At 44.8% G+C, this 15,957-nt stretch overlaps 1 protein-coding gene and 1 non-coding gene across 6 annotated transcripts in view; both read right to left on the bottom strand.

Moving 5' to 3' along the window:
* Nucleotides 1-15,957, bottom strand: part of MYOF (myoferlin) — a 148,169-nt gene that overhangs the window by 29,458 nt on the left and 102,754 nt on the right. For 3 of the 5 annotated variants that reach the window (XR_012510200.1, XM_074373942.1, XM_074373945.1), the window contains 10 exons: nt 14,789-14,970; nt 14,537-14,695; nt 14,308-14,406; nt 12,978-13,139; nt 11,493-11,658; nt 8,606-8,682; nt 6,263-6,319; nt 4,821-4,832; nt 3,179-3,277; nt 1,495-1,620 (listed from right to left, as the gene is read on the bottom strand). Coding sequence is in view for 4 of the 5 variants with exons in the window: in XM_074373942.1 (XP_074230043.1) it covers nt 1,495-1,620; nt 3,179-3,277; nt 4,821-4,832; nt 6,263-6,319; nt 8,606-8,682; nt 11,493-11,658; nt 12,978-13,139; nt 14,308-14,406; nt 14,537-14,695; nt 14,789-14,970 (1,139 nt within the window). In the remaining variant the exon portion in view is untranslated. The remainder of the gene's footprint in view (nt 1-1,494; nt 1,621-3,178; nt 3,278-4,820; nt 4,833-6,262; nt 6,320-8,605; nt 8,683-11,492; nt 11,659-12,977; nt 13,140-14,307; nt 14,407-14,536; nt 14,696-14,788; nt 14,971-15,957) is intronic. The other 2 variants (XM_074373943.1, XM_074373944.1) reach the window with 1 other exon arrangement.
* LOC123613170 (small Cajal body-specific RNA 23) lies at nt 6,800-6,922 on the bottom strand. The gene has a single exon (XR_006720518.1).

Below are 15,957 nucleotides of genomic sequence, written 5' to 3'. Positions count from 1 at the left end.
ATTAAGGATGATTTCCCTTTTCTTGCATCACCCCCTAGGAACCCCCTCCCACTTCCAGGCAAATACGTGTTCATCCTTCAGGTCTCAGCTGAAAAGTCACTTCTTCCGGGAAGCCTCCCTGACTGCCCCTGGGATGGGTGTGTTTCCTACATGCTCTCTTCTAACCCTGCTCTCACCCCTGTCACCGCACTGACCTCTGCGTTATAATTGAATTACTTATTGTCTATATTCTTCACTAGACTGTGAGCTTCCTGAGGTTGGGAAATAGTTCTTGTTCATCACTGCGTCTCCAGGACCTAACACAGGGCTGGGGATGAAGCAGGGGCACAATACATGTTTTGTGGATGAGTGAGCCATCAGGCCAGCTGGGGCGTAAACTGGTTTATCTTGAAACCAGTTTACATGCAAGAGGAAACACTAAAGCTGGATTCAGAACGTGTGGGTTTTATTTCTAGCTACTTTCATTCCATAACAGCACGAAGCAAGCACCTACCATGTACCAGGAACTAAGGACCTAAAAATGAACTCAAGGAATCCAATCTGGCACAGGGATTTTAAATAGGTTTGACTCTCACACCAGCTTGGTGGGCAGCTGTAAGGAGAAGGATTTTGAGAGAGCAGGTGTAGGGGGAAATGGTCTGATCAGTTAGCAATGTCTGCTATTGGAAAGGATTAGCAGCATGTCTGCCACGGACCTGCCAACTGTGGTCGGAGGAGGGGCACTCATGAAAGCAGACACTTATGATGTGAAAGGTGCTCTAATACCAGCAGGGACCAGACCTGTGGGGACCTGGAGCAGGAGTGAGTCACTCTGCCAGGAGCGACCAGGGAGCACTTCACAAAGCATGTGCCATCAGAGCCGGCACTTGAAAGAATGAGGAGTTCATTAGACCACAGAGAAGGAAGGAAGGGCACTAGGGAATGAAGAAGAGCTTGTCCCAAGGCTCCGAGTTGTGAGAGGACAGGGTATGTCTGGGGCTAGGCGAGGGTGTGGTGACACAGGAGACAAGTCACCTGTGAAAGACTGGCTCCACCCTAGGAAGGAGTTGAGACTTGACCCAGTAGAAACCCAAGCCATGCCTTTAAGCCACAGAGAAACAAGATCAGATGTGGTTGCATGGAGGATGGACTGGTGTACGGACGAGAAAGGTGGTGAGGACAGTCAATTGGGACAGCAATGGTCCTGCTGAAGCCTGGGAGTGGGCAGGGGACAAGGGGAGGGGAACAGAGCTCGGAGAGGCTGACTCAGCAGGATTCAAGACTGGTAGGCACGAGCAGGGTGATAGATAGTGAGAATGGCTTTGAGTGCTCTGCCCCCACCCTGTTGCCCTTTTCCTTGTCAGCATCTTCTAGCATCCTCCAGATACCAGAGGAAATGTCCCTGACCAGAGGTAAACATCCTTTATGTTATAAGCCATACCCTTATGTTATCCTAGGTCTACCAAGAAAATAGAGGTGGATTTTAAATAGGGCAAACACACACATTTTACTCACCTTAAACTCTCCTACCACAGAAGGGTCTTCATTCTCATCTGATTTGCCTCGATACAGCTTGAAAGTATCGGAGAAGTCTGTCAGGCCCTCGAATTCTGGTACGTCCTCTAGTTCACAATCGTAAATCTGAAAACCATCCAGACATTCTTAATTTCTCAGTAAAATACAGGTGGAGTCTAAAAATCAAAAAGACTGACAAGACCCAGTGGGCATGAAGATGTGGCTGGAGGAGCTGGAACCCCCACATGGCTGGTGGGAGAGCAGGACACCAGAGCTTTTGGAAGAGTGTCTTATGGAGTCACACATCCACCTATTCTCTGATGCAGAAGCTGCATTCCTATGTATTCATCCAAGAGGCATGAAAATATATCCACGTGGTACAAAAATGTCCACAGCAGCTTCATCATCAGGAGAATGGATAAAACTGTGGTATATCCATACAATGGAATATAACTCAGCAATTAAAAGGGACAAACTACTGATACACAAGACCATGTGATGGATCTCAAAACTACTGTGTTGGACTAAAGAAGCCACACACACACACACAAATACATATTGTGTGAGTCCCTTTATGTGAAGTATGGAAACAGGCAAAACCTATCTATGGTGACGAAATCTGACCAGTTGTCTCTGAAAGGGATGGCAGGTTGTGAGGAACTGACTGGAAAGGGATACAAAGGCATTTTCTGGGGGGATGGAAATGTCCTTTGCCTTGTTTTGGTAGTGGTTTGTATGGGTGTATATATGATCATCATAACTCACTGAATGGATTATGTTATTGGACGTTAATTATACTTTAGTAGAAAGCTAGAAGAGGAAACGGAGGAGGAAGGATGAGGAGGAGGAAAGGAAGGAAGGAAAGAGGCAGGGAGGGAGGATGCTCTGGGGGACTGATCCTCCAGACCAGTTTATTTCCCTAAATTAGTGGTCCCTTATATGCTGGTGCTTCTTAAGCTGCATGGAGATGTTACAACAATCACATGAAAGAATGTGGATTTTTTCCACTTTGATGGAGAAAATTATTTGAATGGCTTGATACTTCTCATTTTAAAGTCTAGTTTTCTCCCATGCGTTGTTCTAAAAATGGTAGCATTTGCTTTAGCATTTATTTCTTCTACTTAAGTACATTACAGTCAGAAAAACTGAATAAAGAATTAGAAAACTCAGCATTTTAACAGTGAGATCACCCATGGTCAGACCTGCCTAGCTCAATAGCTTGTCTTCCTCCTGGACACAGAGCTGTGATTGTACCCTGCACACGTGACTGGATCAACTTCTCAGCTAGTGAAAGCGATGCCCGTCTGCAGGACAGAATGAAGCTTGTTGATATTTCCTGTGGTTCTGCAAGAGGACCATGACTTCTAAGGTCTCCCTGGCTCAACCTGGACAATTGTTGGCCTAATTAGTGTGGTGCCAACCCAGTCCCAACCCTCTGCCAGATGTCCCCAAGCCCTAATGTGGTAGTCACGTAACCATAAATCAACTGCTGTCCTCAAGCCCCGGGAATCTTGGCGAAGCCAAAATCCCTGGCAACAGGGCTCGCCCGGAGGCCAGACGTGCTCCCGATCCCTCCCCTTCAGCACCCAGCATCTCTCGGACCTTTCGTTCTTTCACTGAGCTCTGCCTGTGGCCAGTTTTAATGGATGCTGAATTCCACCCATAGCAGCCCAGGCCGAGGTACCTTGAGTTTGGAATAGCCTTTCTGAAGATATTGTCCACATTTTTCATGTTCCCCTGTGGAAGCATAGAATTTACTCCACCAGTCAATGATTTCTTCCTCCTAAAGAAAGACACATCAAAATGGAAAAATCTTTCATCACGACCTGGATTTCCAGTCAATGCAGGAAAACCCATGTGTAACAGGTAAGAGAAACAGGTCCTTCGGAACCTGAAAGAGGCGAGATGACAGGACTTCTGTTTCCAAGCACAAAAGCATTCAGGATTCCCCTACCCAGAAGCTGGAGGTGAAATGGTCGTCCTTGGCCAGTGAAATGTGTTTGGCTTTAATGACCACAGCTGTACTAGAAGATTTTCTTACCTCCTGTAGATACGATCTATTCATTTGTCTGTTTTGACTTTTTTATCCTGTTGACTTGATATTTACATACACAAATAAATGAAAAACTCCAGTATGTGTTTACTATTTCATTCTCCAGTATATGTTTTCTAGTATTTTACTTCCTTATCCCCTTTAGCTGGCAATGCATTGCAAAACAGAGCTCACTAAGGTAAGAGTTGGAAAAACTGGTTCTAATTCAAGTTCTATCCTTTACGTTATAAGCCATATCCTTATGTTACAAGCCACGTCAGACCAGGCACATTATTTAACATCCCTGAGCATCACTGTCTGGGCTAATAACACTGAATGGGCTAATAACACAACTTGTCTCCATCCATCTCAGAGGATTGTTCTGGACCTGAAATAAGATCATTAGCCGGGGAAAGGGGGTGGGAAGGGATAAATTTGGAAGTTTGAGATTTATAAGTGTTAGCCACTATATATAAAAATAGATTTAAAAAAAAAGTTTCTTCTGTATAGCACAGGGAACTACGTTCAATAGCTTGTAATAACCTTTAAAGAAAAAGAATGTGAAGATGAATATATGTATGTATATGCATGACTTGGACACTGTGCTGTACACCAGAAACTGACACATTGTAACTGACTGTACTTTAATTTTAAAAACTAAGATCATTAAGAGAAAGAGCTCTGAAAATTATAAAATGTGAAGCCAGACTAGGGAGGCATGATGGTTTGTTAGACCAGTGACTCCCAACCTATTCTTGGAGATTCTAATTCAGTCAGCCTAGGGTGACACCTGGGCATCCAACATGCTTTAAAAAGCTCCCCAGGCGACTGCAATGTGCAGCCAGTGTTGAGAACCTCTGGTGGTTCTCTGGTTGCGCAGAAGAGACAGCATAATAGAATCACTAGTGGAACATTCTCAAGCTGCAGAAGGCTGCAGTTTATAGACGTCTACTGTAAATTCCACTCAGATTTATAGCAAGAATAGATCCACATCAGACCCACCCTTGCTTATTTTAATCTACCGAGGAAATACTGATGTTGCCCAAAGTACAGAGTGTCACCTGCAACGTAGCCTCCTATTCTGTCTGGAGGGGAGGAAGAAGGAACCACTCCACTCAAGGAAAGTTAACTCTTATCTGTGTATAGCATAAATCTCTTTACACATACACCACAGTTATGTCCCCTTTATGGGTCGGGAACACAACCCTGGATTTAAAAACAATTATTTTTACCTATCAGCTCTAGGCAGCAAATACATGAACCTTAAATCTAGCAAAGCATCTAGGACAGTTACCTTTTCTGTTAGCTGCTCATCGCATACGTGGCAGGAAGAAGGCAAACCATGTGCGGATCACATGGAGATGGAGACCCCACAGCATTAGGTTGAAAGAGAAAGAGAGGAGGAGACATTAGTTTTCATGCCTGCCTTGTATCATCAACATTTTAGTGGATTATTTAAATTATTCAATATAGTCTTATAATTAAACACACCGTATTGGTTTCTTCTCTGAAAATGTGCAAAAGAGTTACGAACAGTATTAAAGTGAAAGGTTTGGAGGTATGTCCCACATCCTGCCCATGTTCCCACGTCTTCATGGGGTTAGACAATCCGTTCACCAGCACCGTGATCACATGGAGGTGGGGTGTGGTGGGGGTGGGGGGTACAGTTGCCCATCTTCCTGCCCCAAACCTTTCATTCCAGTTAGCTTCTAAAAGTGTATTCCCAACTTGGTCTCATTCTCATCCCTTCAAAACGCCCGTCACTAGGTGTCTATGTCTAGCACAATGGTAACAGCATCATGGAAGCATCTTTTCTTGGTTTTCCCTAGGCCTATGTTACAGCACCAAATATATACCTATCAGTTAAAATTGTTCTAGGATGTCCAGTTTCTCATTGGCCAAATCCTTCCATTTGACTTTCTGCATAGAGAAGCCCCCAGGAGATGAGAGAATGCAGGGCTAGGATGCTGGGGCTTGAGTTTTCTCTTGGTACCTGCTGGAACATTAGCCAAGCTTGCCCATGGGGCAGTCTGAAGAATTGCTACCTAGACCCCCTTTCTGAAATCCTAACTTCAAGTCTATTTCCAATGTGGGGCACAGACTCCTCGCTACAGGTACTTCCTGCAGGGGCCGTGCGGGGCAGCCTCAGGGCTTCTGCAAGTACCACTCAGCACTTCCCGGATTAACTTTTATTCAGCACACAGACATGCCAAGAAAGGCAGAGAGACAGATAGACGTAACAATTCTATTAGATGCACACCACAGCAGGCTTAAAGGTAAAATCATCACAGCTGAATCAAGATTTTGGAGAGAGGGAATTTTATGCCCAAAGTGCTTTCACACTCTGAATGGTTCCTGAATACAGATTTTTAGAGTCTGTTTATTCGCATCTATTTTCAGGTATTTGAAATCATTTCAAAGGCAAGAATAGCTCACGATTTTTTAAAAAAAAGCATTATTCAAAACAGATTGCCGGTGTTAAAATTTAGGATTAATGTGGGAGAATTTGTTCACGTCCACTTGCTCATTAGTTCATGCGGAAAAGGAACGGAAGTAGCGGAAGCAACTTGCTTTATTACATCCACATGGCACAGAAGATTCTCCCTGGAGGCTTAAAGTAATCACATTTGTTTAAAGATCACCTTTCACTCCAAAATCTAGACAGGATCTGAGAGGAGAATGCAAGTCTTTAGCCCGAGGTCCCCGCAGTCCCATGCATGTTCTTATCATACATACATGCACTGTTGTTGGAGAAGCCATTTTGCTGAGCGCTGCTGACACACTGCTTAAGCACTGGAATTGGAAGGCAATTGTTGAAACAGCCATGAAGGATGTCCATGTTACCCAGCTAGCACTTAGCAATTTGCCCCCAGTCAGTACTTATTGCCCACTTCACGTGTGGTGGTGCTGAGCCCATCTGTTAAGAGCTCCCCTCATCACCACAGGGTCACGGTGTGAGCTCGAGACTGTCGCCCGAAGCCACAGCCTCCAGCGCCCCTCAACAGCACGGTTTGACCCACCCCCTCAACGGATCCACGCAAAAGGCTTGAATTGAGTTAGTGGTGATAGGTGTTCATCATACATACATCACATGTACATGTAACACACGCATAGCACACATGCATGTGTGTCACATGTGTGTATGTAGATTATATGAACATGGAATCCATGACATCAGCAAGCTTGTTACTGGCTCTTCCAAAACTAAACGTCTGCTCATTTGACTTTACTTAGATGTGTGCTGTCTTCCCGGATGAGTCAGGTGGAATCCGTTTTTTTTTTTAACTGTGGTCTTCCATGTCCACTCGGAGGGGACACCCCCAAAGCAGTCCTGTTTCTCTGGCTCATGGAGGGCAGGTCAGGACCATGCAGAGAAGACTGAGTGCTGGTGAGTGGGGAATCAGTTTTTTAGAGGAGATTCTAAATCGCCTTTCTTATCAACACACTGTACCTCTGCTAGGGGGCTGGGTGTTAGGAGAACAGTGGATTAAAGTCATTCATAGTACTTGGGAATGACTGATAATAGCGTCCTCAATCCTGCTAGGCTGCAACTTAAATTCTATAAGCTGTAAACTGAGCTTTCACACTGTGTTGAAAGAAGCCTTATCTGGTAACTACTGTTACGATATCAATGAGGATGGGGCGTGGACTGGCTTTATTCTTCTTGCTCTCCCATACCTAGGGCTACAGAGAGATGTGAGATGCAAGATGTGAAATGTGGAGGGCACAGAGAACTGATTGACCATGGGAGGTAGGAGAGCTGGAGGCAGATTACAGAACAGGGTCTGAAACTGCCTTTTTCCAGAGTTGTGAAAATGCACATACAGGATCTTAAGTCTATGGTACTTCACTTCTCCCCAGGCTACTACTGTTTTATTAGGACTATTTGGGGTTGTGTTTAAAGTGAACATAGTGGTTTTGCAAATTTGGTATTTATCATTTCTGCCTGTGGAGGATTCTCCAGGAACAGAATCAAACACACTGCTACACAGTGCTGGCTGTGGAGACCACAGTTAATATGGTCCACTTGTTAGTGAGTTTAATGCAATGGGAAGAGAGTGGATTTTTTTTTAAGGCACTGTTTATGGACGTAACACATTAAAGTGCAATCATGTGCACTTTTCGGCCAGTTTGCACATTAGAACATGCTGTGAAAGCCTATCATGAATGCCAACAGAAACAGAGAGATAGCTGATGTTTTCTTTATTCTGGGCTGAGAACTCTTTTTTCCCCTTTCCTTCTTGTCAAATTGGCTAGAATGGTTTTAAAATATGGTCCTGAGTGAGCATTTCCACCAATTTCTTGACTTTGAAACCACAGTGAATGTAAAATCAGGGATATCTCATACACTGACAAATAGAGTCACTGAAAATCCATGACACTTCTGTTCCATGTAGGAAAAAACACGAGTGTGTTACATGCACCCTTGCACTGAATGTTGCAATGCTGTGTATTTGCTCCTGAAATTTCTCTTTCTTGCAAATGATACCCACTAACACTGTCCACACTGGTGGTTCTCAGACCTGCCTGCACATTAGAATCACTAGATTTAAAATACGCTGATGTCAGTGGGGAGGGTGTAGCTCAGTGGTAGAGTGCATGCTTAGTATGCATGAGGTCCTGGATTCAATCCCCAGTACCTCCACTAAAAATAAATAAATCCCTATATGTATTGACATGCGATATAATGTATATGTGCAGTCAAACTGTAATAATTCTACCTAAGAAAACTGAAAAAGAAAAATAAGTTTTAAGAAAAAAAATCCAATTACCTACCCCCTTCCAAAAAAAATTTTTTTAAATATGCTGATGTCTAGGTCCCCCTCCCTCCTGGAGGGTGGGGCATGGACCTGGATATTATTTTAAGTATCCTGAGTGACTAAGGGTAGAGGACATTAGTCCACACATTGTCATCATAGCTACTAAAGAACGCAAGATTCAGGTTCTTAACCATGGTAAGTTGGTTTGATTATTTTAATTGCAGTGAATTCCCCCAGTGGTTTGACTGAATTCATCCCCAATGCTTAGACACCTGTAAGATAAAACTGACATCATCCAATGGTCAGTTCTGAAGCCTACCTTTGAAGCCAGTAATGGTTTGGTGTCTTCTATTTCGATAATGACGTCCCGGCAGGGCGCGGTGGACAGAAAGGAGGCTGCAAGACAAACAATTTCATAATCTAAGACACTTACAAAAATACAGTGGTGAACATGCTACTCGAAGTTCAAGTTAGACAGCCACAGAGTGGATGGTAGAGTTTGCTCTGGGATGAGACTTAAGGAATGGAGAAGACCACACCCAAAGGTAGAAAAATAACCCAGCAGTTTATCACTTTTCCCAAAATGTGATATGGTTTCAGACATTTTTAGGGGGCTGTACGGCCCATGTTTTCCTTTTATCCTAGACAATTAGCCCAGCACCTATGCAAAGGTAGCACAGAAAAACAGAATTGTGTCAATTCATGTCTGTAGAGGATACAGGAGTGAGGTCGGGGTCGGGGGGAAGCTACACTGAAAGAGCCTCCTTTTCAAGGAATCTGTTCCAAGACACAGCGAAGCCAAGCCAGGTGAATGGCTGTACATTTCAGGGTGGAAGTTGCAATGGCTCGTTCAGCCTTGGTTCTCACAGTGTATGCAGAGGGAAAAGGCACACGTTCTGGCTTAAAGCCCAGGATATTTGTGGCTCTGGATTTTAGGGTAAGAGCAAGAGCTCAGGAACAGCCCCAGGGGCCTGCCAGGTTTGGTTCAGCTGAAGCGGGTACCAAAGCCTCAGCCTGGGGCGGGGTGGGCTGAGAGGTGCAGCCACTGTTTGCGGAAGAAGGCAGCAGGCAGCCAGACATCGAGCAAGAGGCCAGAACACACAGAATAAATTCCAGCAAGCCAAAAGAACTTTCTGTGTAACCCACCTGGGCAATTGATATACAGAATATAAAGGAAGGAAGACACATTTTTTTTAGGTACCGACCATGTGCCAGGCAGTGGGCTGAACCCTTTACTTACACATATGGTCTCATCTAATCCCTCAATAATCCTGTAGAGTATGTGCATATGCGCCATTATCCCCATTATAAAGATGAAAAAACAAACTGAGGCCAAGAGGCAGCAAGTAATTTGCTCCTGGTTGGGTAATTAATAGCAAGTGGAAATAAGTAACCTAGGTCTGTCTGACCCCAAAGTTTGTGTTTTAACCATCATACCACAGCCCAGAGCAAAGTGGGTCCTCAATAAATGTCAGAGAAATGATTAGGGGAACCCTGGGCAAGTGGAGACAGACATGTACTGAGCATCTAGGATACGCCAGTTGCTGCGCTGTTGCTAGGTCGTTGTACATCCACGCAGCACTCCCCTCCCAAGTCTATCAGCGGTCCCCCAACTCCTGATGACTGCGGCAACACAGAACAACGGCACAGCCAGGAGAGCAGGATGCTGGAACATAGCTGCTCGCAAGTTCCTTCTTCTATTAGCAGCTTTACCACCCGCGTGTAAACAGAACCTTGGGGGAAAGTGACTGTGTGCTTCCAATACTTGGCCAACAGAGCACACTCCCAACTCTTAGTTCAATTTGGTTTGAAGAAAGGACCAGCTTGATCGAATATAATAGATGCCAGTCTGGGAATACTGAGCTCCCCAAACTCTTAAGGATTTTCCTCTCCAGGGGCTCTCTGAAGACCTCATCACACTTCACATTAACTCCACAGAATCACCAACCAGGAGACCTCTGCCTCCCCCTGACCAATAGACACCAATAGGTCCACACAAGCAATTCTGGGGCCAGAGAAAATCTGTAGCATTTGTACCTTCCTAATAATTTTCCATATTTGTATCAAAGAACTTTCACTCCTGAAAGCAGTAGGAAAGACAGTAGGAAAACGGCTTCTCTTCCTTAAGTAACCCCAAATAAGAGAATGCCTGCAGTTACATTCATGCTTACTGTTATAAAAATGTTACTGTTTTAGGCATCATCAATTCAGCACAAAATGCTCTGCGTGGGAAACTCGTGGATAAACACCTGTAGGGTTTTGCTCAAGTGTGACTGGATTTTTTTTTACTTCTCTAAATCAGGGATATAGGATGCTCAGACCTCCAGAACAGATGAGTTTCAGAGGCTCTGCAGAAGCAAGACCAAGCCTTATGGAAGATTAAGTAGAACTGGTTAGCAGCCCAGGTGCTCAAACAGAGACATGTTTCAGTCTTGAGGCTATTAATGATCCGCTGATGGTCTGTTCTCCACGAGGTCTAGTCTCTCATGAGCCTAGGGGCCCTGCTATCTTGTTCACCGAATAGACCCAGTCCCCAGCCCTGAACACAGTCCCTGGCACATGGTAAGCTACAAAACAAGTAATTACTGAATAAATAAGAGCAAAATGCTACTCATTAGTCATTTTTGAGTCTAGAACTCTAAGGTAGGTATTACGTCCTGCTCGATCATTTACTTATTAAGTGGCCTGAAACAAGGCATTTAAACTCAGTAAGTAGGTGCTAGTTTTGCCTCGATGGATAACAATGAAATCATACCTTTCAAATGATATCACAACAACGTTGTGGTACATTAATGAGGTGGAACAACAGATAGAAAGCAATTTAAAATAAAAATGCCCCGCTCCCTCATTGCTCACGGACAGGCCTCTGTCTTTCCCCATCAAAATATTTATCACACCAAACCACAATCACAATCACCCACTGCCTTGTCTGTCTTCCCTGCTGGACAACACAAAAGAGAAGTCTCACGTTCAACCAGGGGCAGGATAATTCAAAGGTAAGAGCATGAGTGCTGGGTCCCCCCAAACGAGGACACAATTCAAGGGTGGCTCTGCTACTTATAAACCGTATTAACTTGGGAAAGTTACACACGCACTGCATATCACACCGTGTCCTCATATGCAAAACCCGGACGATGAGTACTTACCTTGAGACGTTTGTAAAGACTAAGTCAGACCAACAGGAAAAGTCCCAGGATGTTATTTACCTTTCAGCTGGGGCACAATATCCTCCTTTCCAGCATAAGGGTCGCAACGAAAGCGGTCCAGGCGGTCGATGGTGCACTGGCCCACGACAGGCTTGCGTCCAAACTGCCGGTGGTCGATGACCTTGATCACCAGGGGAGGCATGTACAACCCCTCCTTGGGCAAGAACTGGGGGTCACAGAGGTGGGTGTCACTTCTCTGTGACCTGACAAGGGTGGCTTTGCCAATGGACTCCCCCCAGAGGGACCAGCCCAGGTTCTTTCTGCCCATTTGGTAGAGCCCAGGGGACCCACAGTAAGCAGTTCGGTGACAAACAGCCTGGTGCTCAAGGGCCCTGAGCGCTGGGCCAGGGATCCAATCCTGGCCCTGCCACTGACAGTGGCACGATCTTAGGGAACTTTTCCATGTCCCAGTGATCTCCTCAGTCATAGGAGGGCTGCTGAATTAACAGATGTGAAGCACTTAGAATTGTACCTTAGTACCTGGCTCTGCTCTATAACAGGGCGTGAAGTCAGCATTTAATTAGAATGTTAAAATTCAGAAAGCATCAAGATAAAAATGACCCTGCAAAGGAAATAACTGTGGCTTGGGAGTCTTTGAGCCCTGGAAGTTCTGTGCCAAAATGGGATGCGCATTCTCCCTTGATGCCTCCTGGTTCCTCCACATGGAAGGTGGTGGCCTTGGTGACATTGTCTGATTGGGGGATTCTGGGCTGGCCTCGGGCCTGCCTGATGTGTGGTTCGGGTGATTTCCACCTCTGTCCTTGCTGGGGTAGACCGAGTGGCTTTCCTTACCTCTGCTGACTGAGGCTAGATTCCAGACTAGGAGTTGGGAGGTGGGAAGAGGCTGAAAAGTGGACAAGGATGGGTGGAGTGGCCCAGGGGTCATTTTGGGATTCTGGCTCAGAGCATCCAGTTGGTGCTCATCTATGATCTCAGATGGGGACTGTGAACTGGATCTGAGGCTGTCACATTTCTAATAATCAGAGGGTGACTTCAATGGACCTAAGTGGGCGCCATCACAGGGGCACTGGGAGGCGGGGTGCAGGCTGTTAGGATCTGGCCCCATCACCCCATCACTCCACAACTGCCCCCTCCCCAGACTGCCAATCACTATCTGGAGGGTTCTGGTCCATGTACACCTGCAGGGGCACAACTGAGGGTTAATATTCTGCTCTCAGGGGATTGACCAGAGCCGGTTATAGAGAGCTGAATGGATGGAAAGTTCTATGGAGAAATATATTAGTATTGCTCACAGATATTTCTGTGTCACTAGGGTGGTTTGAAGCTTTGAGAAACTATCACTACAGTACGAGAATCTAAGGGCAAAACGTCACAGACAAGCTGACTACAAGGCGGGGTTTCTCTATTTGTTGTCAGACTTTCTAAATATGTATAACATATGCATGTGATTTGTATATATTCATTTTTCAAGTACAGCCCAGCTATTCAACACACACGGATGATCCCAGAGTCTTGATACTTTACCACTTTCATGAAGAGAACAGAACTTGGAAAGTTGGGCGTCTTCTTAAGGTTTTTGATCACCACGGATTCTACCCTCTCCCCTCCGCACTCCACAATGAGACTGGGGGATGTGATGGAAGCCATCTGGTAGTTCTTCATATTCCTTAAGCCCCAAGCCAGGATCTAAGAACACGGTGTATAGAGAAGGGAAGGAAGCCCCGCGGATTACAAATACTATTCAAAAGGAGCAATTCTTTCTGAAGCACTGCTAAATTCCTTAAGCCTGAGTGTGCAGATTTGCCCAAGCTCTCTGAGCATGTCACCCTCAGAAGCCTGCAGGTCGTACAGAGAAAGCATTTTTGCCCCTTTCCTTCTCGTACCTGAACCGCTAAAAGGCAGGGCAGGTACGAGTGCAGGGACCAAATCCTGGCTGTGCACATCACAGCTCTGAGAACTCGGGCAAGCCAGTAACCTCTCTGCCTCCTCTGCAAACAGGACTGGGAGCATCACCTGTCAGAGGGCTATTCTATGGATCACGTGTAAACTTCTCAGCACACTGTCTGACACGCAAGCATTCAAAACTACTAGCTGCTGTTTAACGCCATCTGCCTCAGTCTTAGCCAGACAGCCTGAGAACAGACATCTTCAGATAACAGCTGCTTAACTGGAAAGGAGGAGGCCTCAACAGTGGGCCAGACACCGTCCGTCCAGCTCCACTGGCCCGTGTCTGCTCTGGCTGTCCGACACAGCACCAGTTCCCACCCTCCCCTTCCCTGTCTCCATCTCCACCTCCCTCTCGGGCACCCTCTCCTCTGCACAAGCAGACATGCTGTCCCGAGTCTGTCTCCTCTCTCCTGGTTCCCCAGTTGGCCCGGGAAACTCAGAAGTCCACTGGCTCCCAGTAAGAGAGAATTCTAGATTCCCTTAGGAATGTTGGGATTGACTTTTTTTTAAATTTATTTAAAAAATTTTTATAATTGAAGTATAGTTGATTTACAGTGTTGTATTAGTTCCTGGTGTACAGTGTGGTGATCTGGTTACACATATACATACATACTCTTTTTCATTACAGGTTACTACAAGCCATGGATGACAGTTCCCCATGCTATAACCACAGGGCCTTGTTATTTATCTATTCTGTACACAGTAATTTGTATCAGCCAGGGACTAACTTGTTCTTACTGTCTCCACAAGCCTTCTCTTCCCATGAATATTTCAATTTTCTGGACAAATTCTACAGGAAGTTGGAGACAGCAAGAGAATATGCAACAAGGTTCCATTTCTTACATGAAAGATTCCAGTCCCAGAGCCATGTCCATTTGATTTGATCAATGAAACAGAGAGCACCTACCTCAATAGCAGTGAGCTGAACCACAGGCCTGATGCCCTGGGGAACCATGTACAGATTCGGTGCCCTCTGCGAGGGGAGAATGGGAAGGTTGGAGCCATCCTGCAAAACAAACATAGAAATGTCCGTGCCTCCCTTTAATTCAAGTAAACAGTGCCTGGAGTTGTTAACCAGTCTTTAAGCAGCTACTCTGAATAAAAATAAATTTACTGAGTGAGAACTCAGTAAGTACCTTGTGCCTTAGAATCAGCTCCGCAGTTACAAGGACTTCCCCACAGGTCTTGTCTCCATTCATTACTGGGTACCAGAGAAGTTTGGGTGTGACATCCATTTCTGAGTTTAGTTTCACCAGAGGAGAGCACATGCTTCGCCCTAAAAATTCATCTTTGCCCTAGAGAAACAAGCAATCCTTAAATCCCCCGACAAACATCCCTATAAACTTCCATCATCCCGCAAGCCATTTTAGAAATTCTAAATCACCTACCACTTGGTCATTGTCAAAAAGTTCGATGGTAACCTTGGGTGGGTTCTGTAGGACTGTTTGGGGTTCCCCATAAATTTCAATTTCATCAAATATAATCGTTTGGTCCCAAGTGGGATTGAGAGTTGAGTGGATGATCTCAGTGGTCTTACTCCGATGAAGGAAGGAGATGTGAGCATATGGATCTAAAACAGAAAAAGAGAATAATAGTGCAGCCATGGCTTAAGTCTGAAATCGTAAGACTCCTGGAAGGAACAGAGGGTGTAAGCTCCTTGACAGTGGTCTTGGCAATGATTTTTTGAATTTGACACCAAGAGCAAAGGCAACAAAAGCAAAAATAAACAAGCAGGACCACATCAAATTAAAAAGGTTCTGCACAGCAAAGGAGATTATCAATGAAATGACAGGCAACCTATGGGTGAACAGATAGAGAAAAATATATCTATATATACACACACACAATGAAACATAATTCAGCCTAAGAAAAGAAGGAAGTCCTGCCATTTGTAACAACATGGGTGAACTTGGAGGACATTATACTAAGTGAAATACATCGGAGAAAGACAAATCCTATATGGTATCACTTATATATGGAATCAAAAACAAACAAAAAAACAAATCAAACTCACAGAAAGGGGGAGTACAATGGTGGTGCCAGGGGCTGGAGGCAGGGGAAATGGAAAAAAGTTAGTAAAAGAGTATAAATTTCATCTATAAGATGAATGAGGCCTGTGGACCTAATGTATAACCTGGTGACTATAGCTAACAGTGTGTAACTGAAATTTGCTAAGAGAGTAGAGCTCAAGTGTTCTCGCTTGCACATGCACACAAAACAGGTAAACATGTGAGACAAATGTGTTCACTCAATTGTAGGAATCCTTTCACAATGTGTACGTGTATCAAATGATCACACTGTACACTTTAAATATATTACAACTTTATTTGTCAACTAAACCTCAATACAGCTGGAAAAAGATAAGAAAAAAAAGAAGTAATCCATCTCTCCTACATGCTAAATAATTTCACCCTTTTTGCAATTGCTTGGGAGCTGACCTATCTGGGCAATAGCCTAATGTCTAACTTGAAGTTTCCACATAAGCCAAAAAAGTGCTTGGCTTTGAGCTCTGCAGCGTCCTATGAATGGGATTCCTTGCTTTTGCCCTGATGACATA

The sequence above is a fragment of the Camelus bactrianus genome, chromosome 11 (genome assembly GCF_048773025.1).
Source record: "Camelus bactrianus isolate YW-2024 breed Bactrian camel chromosome 11, ASM4877302v1, whole genome shotgun sequence".
Classification (NCBI taxonomy): Eukaryota; Metazoa; Chordata; class Mammalia; order Artiodactyla; family Camelidae; genus Camelus; species Camelus bactrianus.
Note: the sequence above shows the minus strand (reverse complement) of the source record. Positions and strands in the feature narration are given on the sequence as shown.